The following is a 21219-nucleotide window of genomic DNA, read 5'->3' as shown; positions in this document are numbered from 1 at the left end:
AGTCCAGAATATGCTGCTTTTCAAACAAGCGAAGAACAGAAAGGTTATTTTCCCACCTAGTTCTTGTAAAAACAACTTTACGAGAAGCGCATGCCATTATTACGCCGCGGCGGACGTTAGTTGCTCTGTGTTTGCTGCCTTTTCGCTGTTTTCGCTTCCTTCATGATGGTGGAGAACACTGTTGCCGGAATGGCCTGCTGCTCCTCCGCTAGCACTCGGGCCATCCACAATGCTTGCTTTCAATACAATTTTGAAATGCGAGCCACAATTCCTGGACAATCCCGGACCAAAGGGGGTTAATCAGTTTTGAAAATACGTACTGCTTTTTCACCGCTACAGAACATGACGCCTATGTGTAGTTTCGATTGTAAGTAATACTGATAACTATAGTTTGGCTTTTCGCGTTACATGCGTTCTCTTCTCGCTGCTCTTGCAACGTTGGCAGGAGCCCCCCCGCCCCCTTTCGCGAAAAAAAAACTAAATGCACAGAATTTCATTTTTTAACCAATAATCAAGAATTAAATGCCATGGCAAAAGCGATATTCAGTTTACAAAACAAAGTAGTTACCGGGAACCCGTTGCGCTGATTCGCAACGAGAAATAAAAAAGGAAATGTTTTACTACATCTGCAACAGCGCAACTTCATTTATTGCCATCTTTAGGGTTCGTAAGCAACCTTATACGCAAGAATGCAAACACATCTCGCTGTTGCAGGCACCTGTTAGATTTTAAAAGGAACGCAAATGGTCAACAGAGCAGCCGTAACAGAAAATTTGTGCTCACTGTGAGGTCCCAGAAGCTTGGTTTGCACACTGTAAACCTGCTTGTCACTTTGCGAAAACCTAGCTAAACATGAGATGTTGATTGTACTGCGTGCGTTGACAATTCAATTCGCAAGTTCACTTGCGACGAAAGCCGTAAATAAGTGATCCGAAACCGTTATTCATCAAACCTTCCTTCAGAGTCGTTAAAATTTCATTTAAAAGACCCGTTAGAGCGGTTACATTTATATCTCTGCGCTTATCAAAATTCAGTATTTTATGTTGCCTTTTGAACACACAAAAAATATCGTAAGCTCTTAGAAAGAATTTCGAGGTAGTTAAGTAGTGTTACCGTTTCAGGGCATCCCACAAATGCAAGAATGCGTCATGCTACCAGTGAAAGCGATTGAGATTGCCGTTGTAAACTGAATTTCAGAGAACGCGGCTTCCTGATTTGTTTCTTTATGCTGTTATTGAAGGCTCAAATCCATAGTCTGGAAATATCGAGCTTGCTACGAGCCACAGCGTACAAGTTCATTGTCACAATTACGGCCATTCTGAGATTCCCGATGAGTCGTCGCTTTTTTTGGCGTAGTAATGAAAACTGACTGCCGCTTCCATGCTATACATTGAACGTTGAGGAACCGAACTACATTATACCACCCTTGTTTGCACCTTTCGTGCGCACATACGGGGGAAAAAAGGCACGAAGCGCGCCCACAGTGTGCATTCTTACGGGCCGCTCAGCGGAGCATCCACACTAGCAGCGCGACGCTGTCGCCACCTACATGTCGAGCTCGCGGCGAATACCCATGAAGAAAGACAGCGAAACGGCGCACAGCTGGCGTGCCTGAGCCGCCGCATACCGCCGCTGCCGCGACTGGACTGGATTGGGTTGGATTGGATTTGAAATCGTTTTAGCAGCAGTAAGCATTGTAATCAGCTAATCCTGCACAACCAGGAAACCTAAGAATAACCAGCTGAATCATAGCTCACGCTACGTATATCCTGGCATAGCCGAGCTAAGCTACTGCTAATTTTTTCATTGCGGACCCCATACACAAATGACTTAGCTGTTAAAAAATTAGTGCCCTTCCATTCTGTGAAGATTGATGACCTACGAGGATGCACGCAGTCGAGGGAGTGCACGAAACACAGAACGTTTGTTTGTAATATGAAGTTGAGCATACTTCTTGGCTATTCAGCCAAATGAAACTTGAAAAGTCTCGATAATTACTCTAGCGAACAAACAAGGGGATGTCTACTTTCCTCCCGGGTCATAGGCAACTTACACGCAACACGCAACCCAATCCGCGCGACCAGTGAAGACACCAGACAGGTTGCATTCGGCTCTTTGATGTCCACGTGTACGCCTCCTGCCAGCACAACGGACATGTCACCAGTGAGCGCATGAAATCTATAGACCTTTTCAATTTCGTCGTCCTAGGAGCTGCCATTTTATCAGTGGACTCTGCTAGCGGCCCTATAATTGGCGCAGTCGACAGGGAGGTGTAACTGCGCATGCACATCACAGCCCAGAGCATGTCCTGATCTTCGTAAAGATTAACGGATGGAAAGGTTTATAGCTTCGCGTGCACGCCCCCCTTCCCGCCCCCACTCTGCGCATGTGCACGCATAAACCGGCGAACGCTTATCTACGCGTGCTTAAACGTGATAGACACCGGCAAATTACGGCTGTGAAAGAGGGTTCGGCGGTGGCGAAAAGGAACGCCGGCGCACCGCCAAGTAATGCGGCTTCACCGGAATGAAAACTGGAAGGGGGTGGGGGTAGACATATAACTGCTTCGCAGTAAAAACTGCGCCGCCTGTAGAGGGTGTACTACGGCAGACAGGATATTATAAGCCGGTTTTCACGCCTGCTCGAGTGTGAACTCAAGGGGCATGTGCGTATGCGCACCCCAGCTTACTATACCATTTTAATTAAACGTACTACTTTTTGGCATACTAAAACGCAAAAAAAAATGGCGCAGCTTGCATGAGTGGCGCAAGTATAGTGAACTAGAATGATTAGTGGCGCGAACGGCGAGGAAGGGGTGTGCTCTTCTGTGTAGAAAACACCAGGTGGCGCTGCTGCGCTCTCTTCGAAAGGCGCCGCCGCGGCAGTCGCTGTACTTCAGGCGATCTGCAGTTGTTGTGGCTGTCGTTGTTCCGATGTTGGGTAGTAATTAACCTTTACAAAAAAAAAGCTACTTGCGTCTGGCATCCCCGTACTTTGCTAGGAACGTTTTGTTGCAAATCTGCCCGTTTGAGCGGTAGGGAAACGGCTATAAATCGTGTCGTCTGCTACCTGCGCAGATGATCGATACGAGCGTACGCGTTCGATGTGCTGCCGGCGGACAACTGGTATGTTTAATTCTTTACGAATAGATTTATTTTTTTTTTTTGTATTTACTGTAATAAAGTCCCGGCATGAACCTACTCGTGAATTTGCCTCTATTCACGCGTCCAGTAGCACCCGGCTGATTTTTTCAGCAGCAAAGTTTGCAATGAACAAATTACCTTTAGAGGAAGCTTTCCCCAGGCACTTAGGGCTGAATGCGGCGTTAGCACGTGCAATACATCACTAAACGCCGTAGCCGTCATGGCCCCTTTGCAGGCGGAACTGCTGTCAGCTTCTTGCAGCACACTGTTTGCAACAGCTGGGGAATCTATTTCACCGCTTCCGCATAACACACTACGAAAAAATGTTTGCGCCGACACTTTGTCGTCATGTGGATAGAAGAGCACGGATTTCTCGTGAAAAACTTCTAGCTTTTCTTCTCTTCGTATCGATGTGGTAGCGAAAAGAACGTTTTGATCGCCGGCAAAAATTAGCCGGCACCAGAGCTTTGAACTAAGGAAGCTTGACTTCTTGAAGATGGCTAATTGTGAAAGCATCCCATTCCACAGAACTTGCGCCTTCATTTGATGAGCCCTGCGGAGAGAGAGAAGCCTCGGTGTGGCTGGCGCACCTCATCTTTTTCGGCTCTTCAGCTTTGTCGCTTCTTGCTGACTGCCGAAACTGGAACTCTTTTTTTTTTTTTTTGCCCGCCTTTTTCTTTGCGGCTTCCGCCTGCATGCTCCGTACAGAATTCGACGCACAGTAGGCAGAATGGTAGGTACAGCACCTGGAGCCAGTGACAGCTTCCCGCGTGCAAGTCGCACTTCACAGCCGTTTATTACGTGGATTTAATCCCGCAATATATATGCACTCGGGCCCAAAGTGGCGCTCACCGACGGCTAAAGATATGGTCAAAAGTTTGTCCAGTCTTCCCCAATTTTGTTCCCACTTTTTGCGCAGTTCATTGTCCATTGGAGCGGCAAACAAAGACGCCTTGGGAGCACCTGGGTGCTACCAAGACATCGCGGCTACCCGGCGCCTGTCCAACCTCTATTCGACAGCACTCGCAATAACTATTTTTCTGACGATTAGATACCCCTTGCTTCTGTAGGGGAACATCACGGAAACGTAAAACACGCAGAAAATGAAAGGCCGGCCTCGACCATAAACAGACGGAGAGTCTGCCCGACCGAGCGCCGCCAACGCATCGCACATCCCCTCGTGTCGTCTGCGCCGCTAGCAGGCGACACAGCGCTACTTTGTTTGTAGCCGTTGCCCGATGGCTCAAACGGGTCTGATAAGCAACAAAACGTTCCTAGAAAGGTACAGGGACAACAAAAGTGAGCATCTTTCTTCCATAAAGGTTAATTACTGTACCACACTAAAAAACGGCAGCGGCAATAGCTGGCGAGCGCCCCAAGCAACGGCCCGTTCAACCGCGGTACCGTTTTCGGAGAAGGCGCAGTGGCGCCCCTGGCGGCGGTAGACGCGCTTTGCTTCAGCCGAACGCGGCAGAGCGCTCCCGTTCGCGCCACTGGATCAAGACATTCTAGTTCACTGTAGGTGCAAGGATGGTGAAACAGCGTAGCTTGGGATCGACCTAGCTTGTTTTCCCCTGGGATCCGCTGTCAGTGTGAACGACCGACCGGAACAGCCTCAGAAAATCCGGCTGAATTTTGCCTCACCCCCAGCACTTAGCCTAGCTTACCAAAAACATCGCAAAACGTAACAAAACCTAGCAACAACGGAAGAAGCTAGGTCGACCCCCGACTCCGCAGTTTGTTTTTCAACTGCACACATATTTCACAGCCTTTCAACACCCCACGGAAAACCGAGGGTGTTGCAGTCGGTCAACACCCCTTTTACCCACAAAAACGGTGTAAAGCTATAACTTGCGGAAAAGAACGCCATGACTTCCGAACACCCTTGTTCCACTTCTGCTACACCTTTTTTATGCGATAAGGGCGTAAAAAAGGGTGCCTGGAATCCCCTAATTCAGAACCGTTTGTAATTGCTTTGTTACGGTGTATTAAGCCTGGATTCTGAATGGTCCAAAGAGAGCGTATCACAACGTTGAGGCTCAAGTAGCGTTGCGATAACTGATATCAATATAACCGCAGCACAGTTACGACATGCGTCTGATCATTTCGCCCTGAAAAAAGGCTAACAAGGCTGCCTCGCCACAAAAATTTAATTGTCTCTAGCGGCGCTGGCCTGAAGTTCTTGCACTTTTTCGTCTCGCAATTATCCAAAACGCACCCATTAAGTGTTCGTCCGGACCGCAAAAAGACTCGGCATCCATTTGCTACACGTGTAGTTTAGCTTTATTAAGCTGCACGGCAGGGAGGAGACTGGCAATGGTATTTCAAGCATTGAAGGACTCTGGTATTACCGAAAGTCACGTCGTTGCCAGAACTCCCTCCCGGCAACAACGTCACTAGTAATGCCATCGGCTTGAAGACTGCGAGGACTTGATCTCTCTCTCTCTTCTTTTTGCAAGGTTGGCATTGTTGCAAGCCGCATGCTGTCTTTCCGGACAGAAGATTACGGTCAAAACCCTTTTGCCAGCGTCGCCGTAAAACCACCGCTGCGCGCGTCATTGCGTCGTTCAGCGTTCGGCCAATCACTTGAGCGCAGCTGCTGTTAAGGGCCGAGCAAATGACACCCCTCCCTTACGTCCTTTACAACGCCTGCATTGGCGCCATCTTTCTAACCTCCGAGGCTTTAGAGATGACGGCGCACTGGCGCGCCTCACTACGAGTCATGCGGCGTTATAACTTCCTTCTTCTCGCCCCGCATTGCATTGTAGTTAGTAGGAGTTATAGTAGGCCCCATATGTCGCTACGGGCACGGCTGGTGCGTCAGCGTTGACGCTCGAATCTGCATGAATTGTTTACTGCTTACTCGGCAATTCCAGGGAGTGGATCGGTGTTCCTCTACACTTCTCCGTGGGTGCCATGCGGTAGTACACAGATAGGCACGGCGGGTCGCAAAAATGAGCCGCGTGGAAAAGCAGCCGATTCGCCGTCGAAGCGATGTCACCTCTAAACAATACGTTCCCGCAGAAGACAATTGCGACATGTTAGAGATAATTGTGATATGCTTGCTCCGTCGACAACCCCACGCGCTGCTCCCACTCTTCGGCGCTCCCTGTCGTTGGGTGTCGCAGAACGTCGCTGAGATGCCATTTGCGGGCGTTTGAGGGCAACATTCTACGCAGACCACGCCTTTCTCTTCCGTCGCGCTAAACAAACATAATTTCGATTAACAGGCCTGCGCACAGAATAACTGCACGGTGGATAGCCTCTATGAGTCTAATAGGCACATTGCGCACTTTCCCGTTGCTCACCGTGCCATACAGGCGCCATTATGTTAAAATGCGACCAGCAAAACACGCAATATGCCTTCTGGTGTGACGTTTACTCATTGTGTGTGCAGGCGTAGCAATAGATTTGGTGCTGACTGACCTCATTGCTCCACCGTTATCCTGCTGTGGCACACCTGTGTCGACATGTGCCGGCCTCACGTGTCACCACGTGTTAATATGAACAGCATACAATAGTAGGTGTGCGTGCGCGATTATTCGCGAACCTGGAGATGATATGTAGGCTACACTTCCTTTATTTATTCAAATATACTGACGTCGCTACTGAACTTTTTACAAGCATACGTTTGAATAATTTGAGTGGAGAAATATGGTTTACAGTGTATTACGTCCTCTTGATAAAGAACCTGTTTACCGAGAAGACGCCTATTCCAGGTTCCTGTTCATCCGTAAGATCTTCTGGCCGGCCCTTTCCTAAAAGGCTTATCAAATCAAGCCGCCACTCATGACCGCGAAACTATTCAACGGAACCGCTAATGATGACGCACGCGAAGTGTTTTTGGGTTTCACTTTGAAGGTTGATCGTACGCGACACGGAAAGCGTGGAGAGGGGAAAATGGGAGCGCCGACTGCCTTTAGAATATTTCTGCCCCCTCATTTCTCTATTGTGGCAAAAGCATTGGTAACACCATTTGTGGCGTTCAAACTCACAACTCTTAATTTAAGCACATCATTCCCTCCTATCCCGCCGCCCAACGGTCTCCTCACTACCCTAGCCCCCTTATCCCAACGGTCGGGTGTGGTTGGCGTCGGCGGCCCTCGTTGACCAGCTGGGCATGGTTCCTCTGACTAGAATAATACCAATAGGTCCAGTCTGATTGCAAATAAAGTCTCTTTCTCTATATCTCTCACCCTCTATCTCTATCGCTGTTATAAACGTTGATACGGCCCACTTTCTTGTCATACGCGACTACAAATTAAAAACGACTGCAACAAAAAAAATAATGAAGCACCTTTTTGGACAAGTTGGCGCATATATTGTAAACACTATAGAGCGCGATCAACACAGCCACACACACGAAGCAGGACAGGGCAAGCACTCTCTCTCAACCTATTCTATTTCAAGTGTCATGACGTGTAACACTATTGTTACACGTCATCGCTGTGTTACAATCTCGCTGCCGCATAGGAGCCCAGAATGCACTGATCGCCCTTTATCTTGAAGCCCTATTCTCAACTGCCCAAATTCCCAGCGAACTGTGAATTTGCCGCAAGTCTTTTCTGATTGGCTTTCATTTGGCCACGTGCTTCCGGTTGACAAAGCGGTTGTAAGGGCTTTCGTCATTTTGACGTTTCATGACGCTTATGGGCACGAGTTCTAAGGTTTGCCTCCTTTCTCTTTACTGTAAGCGCATAGTTCTTGGCCGGCAATGAAAAACTAGTCTAAATGCAGCAGGCATAAAACGTACGCTTGCCTTTGCTATTCAACAGCAATACGGCTTGTATGTCACGCGCTCTAGGTGATTGGCTGAGAAGGCGTGACGTAATTTCAACAGCTGGCGGAACGATTACGTCACACATTGGAAACTTCAGCCTGCGTAAAAGTGACGTGATGGTACGTAACCGCTTGAAACCGGCGGCTGCTGTCGCCATGAAATAGAGTTGATTGATTGAATCTTTTATTGGAGCAAGGAGGACGTGTGCCGTACGGCGGGGAGAGGGATTGAAGGAAGGGAATTACTAGTCAAGGACCGTATTCAAAGAGGGGATTGTTGTTATGGGGTCCTGAAAGTCTTCACCGGGGCTGGCCCCAGCTAGACTACTCGCGCCAGACTCTTAAGTGCAAAAACGCCAACTGTGCGTAGTAAAGATGCGTCTAATCCACTATGTGCTTCATGTTGTAGAGTGTGGGGATTAGTGTTTTTTAGGCTCTCTGGGCGATGTTTGGCAAAGCGTGGGCACGTCCACGCTAGGTAGTAGAGATCTGCTTTGGCGTCAGCGTCGCAGTAAAGGCAATCGTTGGTGTGTGTTGGGGCATTTTGTCCATTTCTGAGTAATGTGAGCAGTGTAGGCGGAATCTGCACATAGCTTGTTGATGAAGATTACCTTTGGATCTGCTGCAGGAGACAATGTTGGCAAGATACCCAGGGGGTGTAAGCTGTTGATAACATTGTATTTTACGTTTCTTTAGTCGGAGAAGTGGGAGAGCTGGGGGAGTCGGTGAGGAGGCTGAAAGGGGAACCAGTGGAGACTGTTGCGATTCCGGGGTTCGGGAATCCATATTGGTAGCGTGACTGGTGACCGGAGACGTTGATCAAGGGACCGATGCTTGCTGATGAAGAAGAAAAATTTTATACACGTATTTACATGATGATTACAAGTTTGGACGCTGTGCTCGAACAGCAACAGAAGCAACTCAAACAGCATCCCCAAGAGCGACACTCGGCGGCTTGTAGCACCGCCTTTTTGTTCAAGCAAAAGTCCCTAGAGTCCTCCAAGAGAATTCAACTCCCAAATGCCTGGTCCAATCATAGACCCACAATCTCACGCACGCCAGCACGAGAAGCCGCTCTGGTTTCTTGCCCACGCGACCACGAGGGAGAGGAGCCGATGGCGCCGCCGGTACGAGAAGACCTTTTTTTCCCAGTACGAGGCGCGCCTGAGGGCTTGACTAACGATACTCGCCGATTACAGATTTTGTGGTCCGCTCTTTCGAAGACGTCTCTGCTGTTTCATCAGAATCGCCCGGGCCGGGATGGATCAGGAAGTCGCGTGCGAGGACACGTCTGCTCGTTTCCGCTAAAGTCACTTACAGGTGAATGGGCACGGTTCACGCAGGGTTGATGAACCGCTGTATTCAATGCGGGTTAATAACACGTGGCACGAGCCGATACCGACGAACGCGCTAATTAGTGCGGAGGTCTGTGGTTGGGTGCGCCAGGTCCATGCTTGAGTGCGCCGAGTACGCAGCCCGGTCATAACAAGGCGTAAAGTTCGAACAGTGCTGTGCCGCCTCGTGGGCGGACTGGTTCCGTGGGCCGTTCTCCTCGTGGCCTGGAATCCAGTGTATTCTGATGTACACGTTGTGGCTTTTGAGGAGTTCCTTCTGTAAGAGTATAGAGTTGCCGAGCGGGTTCACGGCGAGTGGCTTGCGAAGTTCTTCAATTGCTTCGAATGAGTCCGTTAGAACCCGCATTTTGGCTGGTGGTCGGTTATTGAGCTCGTAGCAAATATGATTAGGGGCACCATTGATGGCATGGACTTCCCTTTCCAGCGCAGTTGCACCATCGTGTCTGGGGGAGAGTTGGCCTCCAAGGGATAGGTTTTCAGGACAGGTCCATGCTACGCCAATATGCGAGGTTGCCACGCTGGCGTCGGCATAGATGTCGATCTTATTGGGAAGTTTGGACTTCTCCGAGTGATGGCTACGTTTAGATCTTGTTGCCGTTCTAGAGCGGGGGTTAGGTTTGGTGAGATTGCTGGGGATGTTTTCTGAGATTGTCTGGGGTGATAAAGGGGTGGGAAGGTCGATGCCCGGATAGGCTTCTGCTCGTCCCATGCTGTGAGAAGGAGCCCTTGTCGGGTGAGCCCACGTTTGGTGTCTGTCTGTTCACGGGTTTCATGGTTATGTTTATAGGATGGAGTGCAACTGCTCGCTCAAGAGCTGCCGTTTTTGTATGTTTTGGGAGGCCTGTGATGGTACGCAGTGTGGCTCTATTGAACGCCCGAAGGTGTTTGGCGTTCGTTTTGTTGAGGTTGTATACTGGAGCTCCATATGCGAGACTGCCAATTCCAACTGCCCGGGCCATGAAGAGGCATGCCTGTTGACTTGCGCCACCATATTTGTTAGACAGTCTCGCGAATAATGTGAGCATGGGTGTCCATTTCTGTCGTAGCTGCTTTAACCATATTTTAGCGCTATTATTACTCCCAAGTGGGAGATTGAGGAGGCGTACGTAGCCACGTCTCATTTGGATAATTGTGTCTCCAATGTACAGCAGCGCAGGGTTCATGGGGTGCATTTTGGTATCACTTGATACCATTATAAGTTCCGAATTTTCTGGGGCGAGTTCTAGGCCAAGTTCTGCTATGCATGCTTCGAGGCTGTTCACCGTCGCTCGCAGCTCAACCAGAATGTCGGATGTTGACGAGTAGTCTCTACCTTCCGTCCATATCGTTATATCGTCAGCATAGATTGCGAAACGGACTGAAGTTTCTTGTTCTACAGTTTTGGCTAACTTTCCTATGACGATGTTGAAGAGTACTGGTCCGAACTGAATGATGTAACTGAAGAGAAAAATAACAAATAAAAGTGACTGTTGTAATTATTACTGCGCTGATTGAAGTCCATCTTGACGAATGAGCGAATCGACGACATCGGTACGCTCCGCGGTTATCAGGAGTAGTGCTTCGCTGCCTTTGTGTCATACAAGCGATGGTCGCGGCCGTGTTTTTCTGTGATCACGCCATAAACTTGTAACATAGCAGCAGACGATAGCGTGGCGGCGGTGACGGTCGGGAATGTGATAACGCAACAAAGCTTGCATTGAAGCTCAACTATGTTACTAGAAGCGATTGAAAGAAATACATAGATACGGTAAAAAAGAATGTGTGATGCTCTTTATCTCAACATCCCCCTTTTGCTCACTTTTGGATCAATGTTACTCGATCGCCTTGTGGTGCTGACGCCAATTTTCACCTGCAGACATCTGTTTGTCTTGCCAGCCTCAGCTGCCGTCTTAACTTTTATAATACAAGCCAAGTGTTTTTATATCTCTTATGAGCAATATTTGATATTTTGGTTGTGATCTTCATGAGTGAAGCGTCAAATTACACTGCATGTCGTCATAGCTATATGTGCATGACGTCACTGATTGCTTACGCAAAAAACACGGCGAATACACTGTGAATTTCTGAAGTCGAGAATAGGGCCCTAGATGTAAAATTATTCTAACAGTTCCCGTGTTCGCTTCTGCCGAGATTTTAATCTGCCCGAAGAGAGGCTGGCACTTGCACGTTCCGCAATTCGCAGGTAAATGCCCACAAGTCTTAGTGTTGAGAGACAAATTATCATTGGGTGCCCCATTTACGTACTCCCCGTCTGGCCCTATAATGTGGAAAAGCTTACGTCGGCCAGAAAATATCCTGGGGATAAACCCTGTTCACGCCGTTAGGTATGAAGAGCAGTGTAATTCCTGCTGTGTCAAGGAAGTGTTGAACTAGTTTCACTTCACGCTTCCTCCCTCAACAGATAAACTGCAGAAGCGGGTTTTTTGTGACGTGACACCAGTACTGGGCATAGGGGGGATTATAGACAACACTATGACTAAAAGCCGAGGGACCTTACGAAAGGCCTTGCGGGTAACACGTGCGCACTTTCTGGTCTAGGTATTGTTTGTCACGCGCTGTGGGTGGAATGGGAGCGCCACTTACACACTCTCCTTCTCGGCCGGACATCATGTGAAAGACTTCCGATATCGGGCTGATATCAAAACCGCTGTCTTCTCTCTCGCCGTGGAGGCTCGAAATCATATTGGTGTTGACAACGCTTACAACACAGGGACTTAGGGAAAAAAAGACGACATGGCTGTGAACACCAATATGAACAGCTGCCAACTAGCACAATTGTCCGTTAGGCTCGAAATCGCTCGCTGTCTTCCCATAGCACGTTTCTTCCTTCCAATTTGTATGTAACTGCCACAACTACCACTGCCAGTTCCCGCCCACCCCCCAAGTCCCTTCTTGTAACCAAGATCTATCAGCTCGGAACAAAGAAAACATATAACTAGAAGGAAAGTTGGAACAAAACAACTGCTTTCATTGTTTCTCAATGCGACGGACGCTCTATAAGGTAGCCGAAAAAGTCAATGTAGAAATACGGAACTTAAAGGCAAATCAACAAAGTATCTGTGATGGTAAACGTTAAAACTGCAGAATCGAGGCTGTGATTACTACGGGAAAGGTGTGTTTTCTGTTTCAGTAAGTTATAAACGTACAGTGCGCATGATCTCTGTGAGAATGAGTTTCCCTCGGATCCATTGCCGTTCGACGTCTACCCGCTTGCCGTGGCACGTATCACGTTCGGAAATGAATGGATCGAACAGCCTATTTGAGAACTTTGGAGACCATAGTAAAGTTAAGCCAATAGCAATGTCATTTGACTTGAACCGGTCGCCTAAATTAGGGACTTAAAAATATGTGTTTGATTATTGTTAGTCGAAATTTCTAACATTCATACGGATTTTGCCGGAATGCCCGAACAAGTCGGTAATTCGGAATAACTTTCTCGTTCCTGGAATTATTTGCACGTACGAAATAACTAAAATGTGTTTATGCTCTGGATAACATATTTCTCGTTCCTTCTGTCGCAGGGTGTGCTGGTGTTATAGTTGGACATCCTTTCGACACCATAAAGGTGAGTTCAAGTTTTCCCTGTATCCATTGTGATTCGCAAATGTTACGTGACGCATTCAATGAATGAGCCGGCGTCGGCGTTACCTACCCTGAGGCATCTGTAGCACCACCTAAACTACCGTTCCCTGCGACGCATATGATAGCATGTGCGTCACAAAAAGCACAAAAAGAGAGCGCCCAGTGGCGGCGAATACGAGTGTGCCCCGCCCTGAAGTCCCCATGCTACATTCGGTCCCCATGTGGGTACAAGAATGGCCCTTCCTGTAAAACCAAGCGCCATCTGATGATTAGCTTTGAAAACTGCCGCCATTCTTCTCTGCTCCAGCTAAAATGGGCCCACCGTTCTACCACGTAGCACCGAGGTAAAATCACGGGCTGCGACGCCAGCGGCTTTGGTTCGAACCCCGTCAGCTCCGAAAATTTTTTTCCATAATTTAAGCAGATTTTCTTAGATGAATTCTATGCACTGTTTTCGTAAATAAATGCGGGTTGGTATCCTCTAGGACTGTTTAGGTCCAGGGCGATGCCTATTACCACGCCATATTTACCTTCTGCACGACCGACTCCGGAAGTGTCGGTCGTGCACCTACAGGGGAACGGAATGCGGCCGTTCCCATTGACTGCGATGCGTCCGTTGTGAAGACACGCCAGTTCAGCACGCGCCGCGAGGAGCTTCGCACTCGCCACTTCACCCAGACGAGCGTCAGTCACCGACGAGCCAGCGGGTTCTGCCTGGCGCATGGCGGTGCCCACAGTAGCGGCCTGTGCATTCGGCAATTAACATAAATGCTTCGCATTCACAGTTGATAAGAAAAGCTGTAGTGTCGTCTAGTGTCGTCAGAGTTCTTTTTTTTTTTTTTTTGATCGGACATTTGGGGCGCCCCATCATATTTATATTCGTCAGGAATGTTCTTCAGCAGTAAAGGGTGATGAGTAGCTTTTTTGTGGAATTTCGGAGCCCATTCTGAGAGGCGGTCACAACGCACTCTATTGCAGTAGTGCAGCCGATTTTGATTTATTGATTTCATTGATTATTGGGTTTGACGCACTCAGGCGATGAGGCGTGCCGTAGTGGAAAACTCCAGATTAATTTTGACCATTTGGGGATCTTTAACGTGCGCCGAAATCTCGAACACACGGGCGTTTTTGCTTTTCGCCTCCATCAAAAAAGCGGCCGCCGCGGCCGGGAATCGAACTCACGTCCTTGGGCTCAGCAGCACGACGCCTAGCTACTGAGCCACCGCGGCGGGTGCAGCAGTGCAGTCAATTTACTAACAACGACAATAGCAAATTATGTTGCTATTATACCGAAGTTCCAAGAGCTTGAAACATGATTGATTAAATTTATGCCAAAATTATACGCACCCCAACAATTGTTTACATCGATGGCCACTGTAAGACGTACAGTCATAACTGGTCGTAACATATTGCGGTGCACATGTGCGTACTACACCGCGCTGAGATTTTCCTTTTGTTGTGCTTAAATTTAAGAGCTGTTGTTAGTTTCTCAGCACCTTCATCCGGAAAGCAGCTGATCCTCCAGTTTCATTCTCATTACATCAATTACTATATAACATGAACAGACGATCCCCGGTCAAAGGAAAAGTGTACCGCAAAAGAAGGCTGCAACATAAGCCCGAAGAAAATATTGAAATCGTCACAAATTTCACATGACTGTAGGGGGGAGGAAATAAAGTTGCGCAGGCCGGAGTAGTAGTAGTATGAAACTTTATTGAGCCTTATAAAGTATGAGTGCTTCCCTAGTCCGGGAATCAAAGTGATGACCGGGCAACCGACGCCCTAGATGCCAGTAGTTGCTGGACGTCCAGGTGGTCGCTGGTAATCAGGTTCTCCCACAGCTCATGGAGGGGGAGGGGGGAAGGAAAGGGTGGGAGGTCAGGGTTATGCGCACACTCTAATAAAATGTGGACAAGTGTGCCAGGCTTAGAGCAAAAAGTGCATTGGGCGGGAAATTGAGTGGGAAACATGTGGTGTGAGCGAATTGGATGGACGAAGGTATTCGTTTGGATGCGACGAAGAGTCGTTTCTTCTGATTTGTACAGCTTGGAGTGAGGTTGAGGGAATTGTCGTCTGTCGAGTCGATAATACTGTGTAATGTCCAGAAATGTAACCAATGGTGTGGACTCCGCTTGTTCTTCTGGGGCCTGGGAGGAGAGTAGACAGTGAGACATAAATGGCAAGACGTCAGAAGCTTCGATGAGGATCGAGATACAATAAATAAAGCTTGCCTGATGACATGGGTTGTTTGAAGCTCGGGGCTTACCGCGTTTAAAAATACCGAGCAGGCGCGGAAACTTTATATTGGAAGCGCCTCCGGGCATAATATGTGGTCCAAGAAATGGTCCAAGTATGGTATTTACCTGCGAGTAACAGTCGCTTTGATTCCGGCAAGAATACGCCAAGGAGACACTACCCTTCATGTGGGAGGTTGCGAAAGAATCTGGCGTAGACCGAAAGTAAATATAGAGGAGCCCCGTATACTTCCTCACAGCAACCCCGCCCTCATTTCTTTGGCCACTGGCCATCTTTTGCCCGATAAATATTTATACATACATGTATTTTGGCACAGGGCGTAAACTGAGTGCGGCGGTCAGACGATGATGGGGAAAGGCAAGCAGATGAACAAGTTTGTTTCTCGGGTGGAGTTCAGAAACCAAAGCTGAGGAAGCCTTTGTACATACGCAATCTAGGGGGATGCGTTGTCTAAGCAGAGGTCACAACATGCGGTAGCTTCGCGCGACGCAAGACTGAACAGGAGAACGAATGTTTGGATTAGCAAAGCGAAAAGTTCAGAACTGTTTGTTTTCACTCATGTTAATCCATAAAGAAACAATTACCATTTGTTCTTTTGCCTTCCACTGGACGGGGTCCCACAACACTGAATACGTAAATTTGGAACACGCATCCGCCACAGGCGCCAAGTGACCCATTACATTAAAAGCTTTCATTGGGATCGAAACAATTCCTAACGCATGTACCTTGAGCAGCTTCGCATAACTTCGCATAGCAGCTTCGCATAACTTCGTAACTTGACGAAAATTTGGCTCATCCGACAAACTGGAATTTGTAACAGTTTTTCGGTTCGTTCCGTGCAGGTCAACTATATAGCATCACATGATAGAACCACAATACCTTGTATGTAGGAATTTCAGCCGGCACTACGCAGCACCTAGGAACTCTTATCACTGTTGCAAGCGTACTTTTAGAGTCAAACGTTTCAGTTTCACGTTTGTGATAATGCTTTCAAACGGCATTTCTGTATCCGACCTAGTGGTTTCGTAAGCCCGTACGCTATCGCGTACGGGCTTAGGAAACGCAGCTGACATGTAATGGCCACACGATAAAGTTCTTGCTCCGTTTGTTGTGCACTGGAAAGGCCTAGCAACGTGTGGGTTCGAGCTAGTTGGTAATGCATTGTACGAATTCCAAGCGCAAAAAATGCAGACAGGGGACGCACGGGACAAAAACAAGCGTTACTTCCCATGGTGGAAGTAGCGCTTGTCTTTCTTCCGTTCAGCCCCTGTCTGAATTTTTTCGCTTGGAATTCGTACACTGGAAATGCCGACACATTAAATAAATCACTGCATCCTCCAACCAACAGATCAGAGCATAGGAACGGATTAATGTTTTGTAACAGCCTCACAGCACACTCCGCCGATTTGCCGACAACAGCCGTGAGCTCACAAGCAGCTGAAGTAGGTTACCTGCAGATGAAGCAGAACAGTAGGTGTAGCAGACAAAGGTGAGATCGGGATGGCGGAGTTCGCCGTAACGGGGGCTCCTTGCGCTTATCTTATCTCTGCACACAGGGCCTTATCATGTTGCGAACATATGTGCTCGCTTCTTGATAGCTTTTTTACCGTGATGACAGACAAAAGGGACAACGTGGCGACCAGCCGAGGATGTTTGACTTCTGTCCCAACGCACTCAAAGCGGCATGTTTGTGAGTCACACGTCGTTCTTCGTGTTTCGCGAGAGGTGGCGTTGCGAAGGAACCATGCTTTGCTTACAACATCAAAAAATTTTCGCGAGCAAAATGACCAGAATTTTAGCTACTTGTCACTTCAAGTGACAGAACGTCTCGTATGTTTCGAAATTTCCCAGGTTCACAAACGCATATACTTTGATAAATTGTTTTCTTTCGAACACTTTCAAGTGAAAATTTCGACGCGGTGGCGTGTAGGTATAACCACGTGATATAAGCACGCGTGTAGGTATAATCAGCTTCCCAGAGCTCATTCACATACCTGCTATGAGCTACAGCTTACCGTTAAGAGAATACATAGTAATCATAAACCGGCGAGCAGCGTGTCTACCCTTCAAACACCGCCAATAGTTAATTTTAAAAACGTCCATTGTTCGCTCGCGAAAAATAAAAACAAGCGTGCCAACATTTTCGTTCCACCAAATTAGATATGACGATTTCAGGGCAACAATCAAGCGCCCCAAGTCATGTCACCATGTCAGTGGTTTTTTCCATGCTACTTAACACGCATACTCAGTCGTTGAGATACGAGACAGAAGAACAGAGGAAGACCTTAAATTCGTTTTTGCAAGCACCGAACGACTCTTGCGGACATTATCGCAGTCCACTCTTATTATATATATATCGCTACCTGTGGTAACCGCCGATGTCCGGGTGCGTTAGCATAACAACGACATGCGACGTATTGAGTAAACCGCAATGCGCGTAAATTCGCATGAAGGAAAAAGGTGCTAATCAAGTGACTCCTGGTCATTTCCCACTAATAGCGGCAAGAAGGGGTTGATCGGGGGAGCAATTACCGGCATACCACGCAAGGAAAGGTCCATCCGTTGATAAACATCATCACCACCACCAGCCCTAATCTAGATTCGTCATATTTGGTATTGTTTGTGACACACCCTGAAAATGGTTTGTAGACATTGGTAAGCGTTACACATATGAGTAAAAACCAGTTGAAATTATCGTGCAGCCAGCGATTTAATCAAATATTTTCGATATAAACATATACCCGTACCCCCTAATGGCTAAATCGTGCATGGCGTATGCAGAAGAGACTAAACCTAATAGAATTTGCGGCAAAGTTAGTTTACTCGAGAATGCTTTGGAATGGTTTGGAATCGTTTGGAATTTGGAATGGTTCGCCCGAAGTGATCTCCAGGTTGTGAGGGCCACCCTTCAGATCGACTCCTGCCGCGTCCTCGTTGTACATCAGCGGCTGCGCTACCGCGTTCATCGTCCTGGCACACCACACACATGAACCCCTTTCCAAATCCAATCTGCTTCGACCATGCCAAAATGGCGCGGTCGGATAGACGTCGACTCAATTCCGTCGACTCAATTTCGACTCATCCCCGACCCAGGCTTAATTCCGACTGCTGGAAGCGTTTAAATTTTTCTTTACTTCACCCACGATCATCATCACCGCCAGAGAAAATTGGCTTTCCTGCCAATTGTGATTAAATGCCATAATCAGTTAATTGCTGACTACGTAAACAGCGTGAAAGCGTAGATCTTTATTTTATTTGTCACAACGTCATTTACTTCTGAGATGTACTGCACTAACCCACAAAAAAGGATACCTGCCACAACCCAGAGCATCAATGTTCTCTTTCTGACGGCCTTTTGCACGCTGATTAACTGCCGCGGGAACGACAGACATGCAGAATAACCTCCAAGCGCAAAGTGCTTTCCACCGAGATAATCTGTTATAGAGAGCAGAAGGGTTAAAGATAACTCTTTACCTAACTTTGCAGTTTTACAAGTGTGTTTGTTAAACACTGCCTGTTTGTTTCGTACGTTATCTTGTTGACTAGCGGTTGACGAGACATCCTTCTGCCACAGTCCTGATAACCATTCACTAAAGAAAACAATAACAGCAGTGGCCTAGTGATTGCAATCCTCACTTCAAAACCTATAGCATGTAGTCTCAGTTCTCTTCACTATAGTTGTTCGCTATAGTGAAAACCTGTGCTTAAAGCGTACTCGCACACACTCCTTGAGTTTGAAGTCATGTGGTTCCCGTACAACAGCGACCTTTGTTCACCCAGGCTGAAATGATGCCCCGCCAGAACACTTGCCATCGGTGCATGGCACAGACTACCAAACGAGGTTGACATATTTGCTTATGCCAGCGTGCAAGAAAACTGCCAATTTCGAAACGACACCAAAGTGGAAACGGGCGGCTACTTATGCCAGATTCACGCCGTCGCCTATCGAAGCTGAGCATCATGGTATTCTACGAGCCCTTCTTCGCATGGCCTAGAAGGCGCCAGATCACAAACCATCCAGAGATTGTCTCCTTACTGACTGTAACATGGCATATCATGGAGTTCTTTAAAATTTACTCTGATCATCGTAACTTACAGCATATTCAAGCCGTTCTTAACTTTCTGGAACAAAATGAACCGCAAGTGCGTATAACTCGGATCCCGGGGAAGCTAGCCGGATGTTCTGGTAACAAAGCAAGTCATATTTGAGTTTGATAGACAATTTTGTCTACTTTTCTTTTGATTTCTCCTAATCTTGCGCTCGCTCTAGGCATTCCTTTGCGCCTGTAACATCAGGATAAACCCTCCGCCGGAACCGGCTCCCCTAAAATACTCCGCTTGTGTTTTCTTTCTGCATTTCCACGCTACCCCGCTATGAATACATACTGAGTAACAAAAACACTACTACCATCGCAATGCCGAAATAGTCTCTAATGGGCTCTTCAGCCCCACCTTACTCCCAATATTTCCATCTAACCGATGTCTGAAACCCCAATCACATAACCTGCATTGGCTTGCCTCCACATTGCCTCTTAATGCTTTGCTAGGCGGCCAACCCAGACTTGTCCTCTGAAAAATTGCTACACAAATCTCTTAAGTTTCACTGCTGCAAAAAACTTGTCACATACCCGAATGCGCGAAAAGACATAAAATTGATTGAGCACGACCCTTCCAGGATACTATGGTTGGAAAAGTAAACGGTGTGACTAGAGTGCCGTCCAGCGGGTACACCACTCCACTGCACTAAAGCGACGTACACCGGTGTTTTGAAAAAAACAAAAAGGTGCCACGTCTGTCATTACTTCGCTCTCCTTAATGTAGCGTAACCGAGCCTAACATAACGAACGGAAAGCGATCATTCAAAACACCTAAAACTAACCTAAGCCATCAAAATTGCAATTAAAACCAAAGATGTAGAAGCATAGGGATGCAGGAGCCAGACTCGAGCCGTTGCCCTTATTGTCACGACGCTAAGACGGAACTTCATCACCACAGCGGCCGACAGTCTGCCCTGTTTCAGCACAGCCTTCCCTCCGTCTAACGACAACGATGGTTTAACGCGAAGCTTTCTCGTGATGGATTCATTGTTTGGCCAATCCCACACGGCGAGAATGTGCTAGTCTTGAGGTACGCAGCCCTTTTCTAGAATACTCACGGCAACTCTCGGGTGTGTTCTCCGTAAGGCCTAACGTTTGGCTTTGGGGTGTACGGCGCGAATTCGGTACCTGCTGCTTGGCAATCAGCGACCTTTTTTTTTGAGTGAGTACCGGTTTGAGGTGTCCAGACCCAAGGCATGACGTTAGGCCTAATGTCTTGTGACTAACAGTCTTATGGCATGCAGAGCAACGCCATTCTTCTCTATTCTTCTCGTGGCGGATTCTTTGGTGGCCGTGTGAGTTTTCCAGACTGCTTCGACCAGCTCGGAGTCCGTTTTTAAAAAGCTTTCATGCACGTGAACTTTCCCGTACATTGTTGGAACTTAACGAACTAAAAGCAGACGATGCGGGATGAAATTTGTAAGAAACTGGGACTGTTAAACGACAATTGCAACATTATGTTACTGAAAAGTATCATGGTGCCTTAATTCGGTCCACAACTGAATGGTTATTCGATAGCTATCCTTCTCGCCGTTCTATAAAGTTATGAGTGCAAATACGCACTTGCAAAGGAGATAATTGAAATCAATTATAAAGGTGTTAGGTATACTGAAACAAATGAAATTGTCAGTGCTTGCCACGCACATTGCAGCACGTTATTTGGGGGTACAGTATTAATGATCGGAATCTAAGGTTGCATTTCCTCGTTGCTTAGGCCCTAGGCTTACAGACATCAGTTCCTGTTACACTGAAAGAATTTAAGGATTCCATCTCCGCGCTTAAGAGTAACAAGACCCCTGGGCCAGGTGGCCTTAGTGGGGAGTTCTATCAGAAGTATCCTTGCTCCAGTTCTCTTGGACGTATTTACGTCCGCCTATTATCATAATATCTTGCCGCCAACCTTTTATTCAGGACGCACAGTGCTAATTTTCAAAACTGCGGATACAGAAAAACTAAGGTCTGTAGAAGGTTATCGACCAATCTCCCTCTGCAACGTTGACTACAAAA

The 21219-nt window shown here is 47.5% G+C and overlaps 1 protein-coding gene across 1 annotated transcript in view; it reads left to right on the top strand.

Moving 5' to 3' along the window:
- LOC144149965 (mitochondrial basic amino acids transporter-like) overlaps positions 1–21219 on the top strand; it is a 68974-nt gene that overhangs the window by 21930 nt on the left and 25825 nt on the right. Inside the window, exon 2 of the mRNA XM_077681719.1 lies at positions 12799–12842. Within this exon, the coding sequence (XP_077537845.1) occupies positions 12799–12842 (44 nt within the window). The remainder of the gene's footprint in view (positions 1–12798; positions 12843–21219) is intronic.

Source organism: Haemaphysalis longicornis, unplaced genomic scaffold (assembly GCF_048455015.1).
Source record: "Haemaphysalis longicornis isolate Haplotype H1 unplaced genomic scaffold, Haemaphysalis longicornis Haplotype H1 scaffold_8, whole genome shotgun sequence".
Classification (NCBI taxonomy): domain Eukaryota; kingdom Metazoa; phylum Arthropoda; class Arachnida; order Ixodida; family Ixodidae; genus Haemaphysalis; species Haemaphysalis longicornis.
This window is presented reverse-complemented; position numbering and strand designations above follow the sequence as displayed.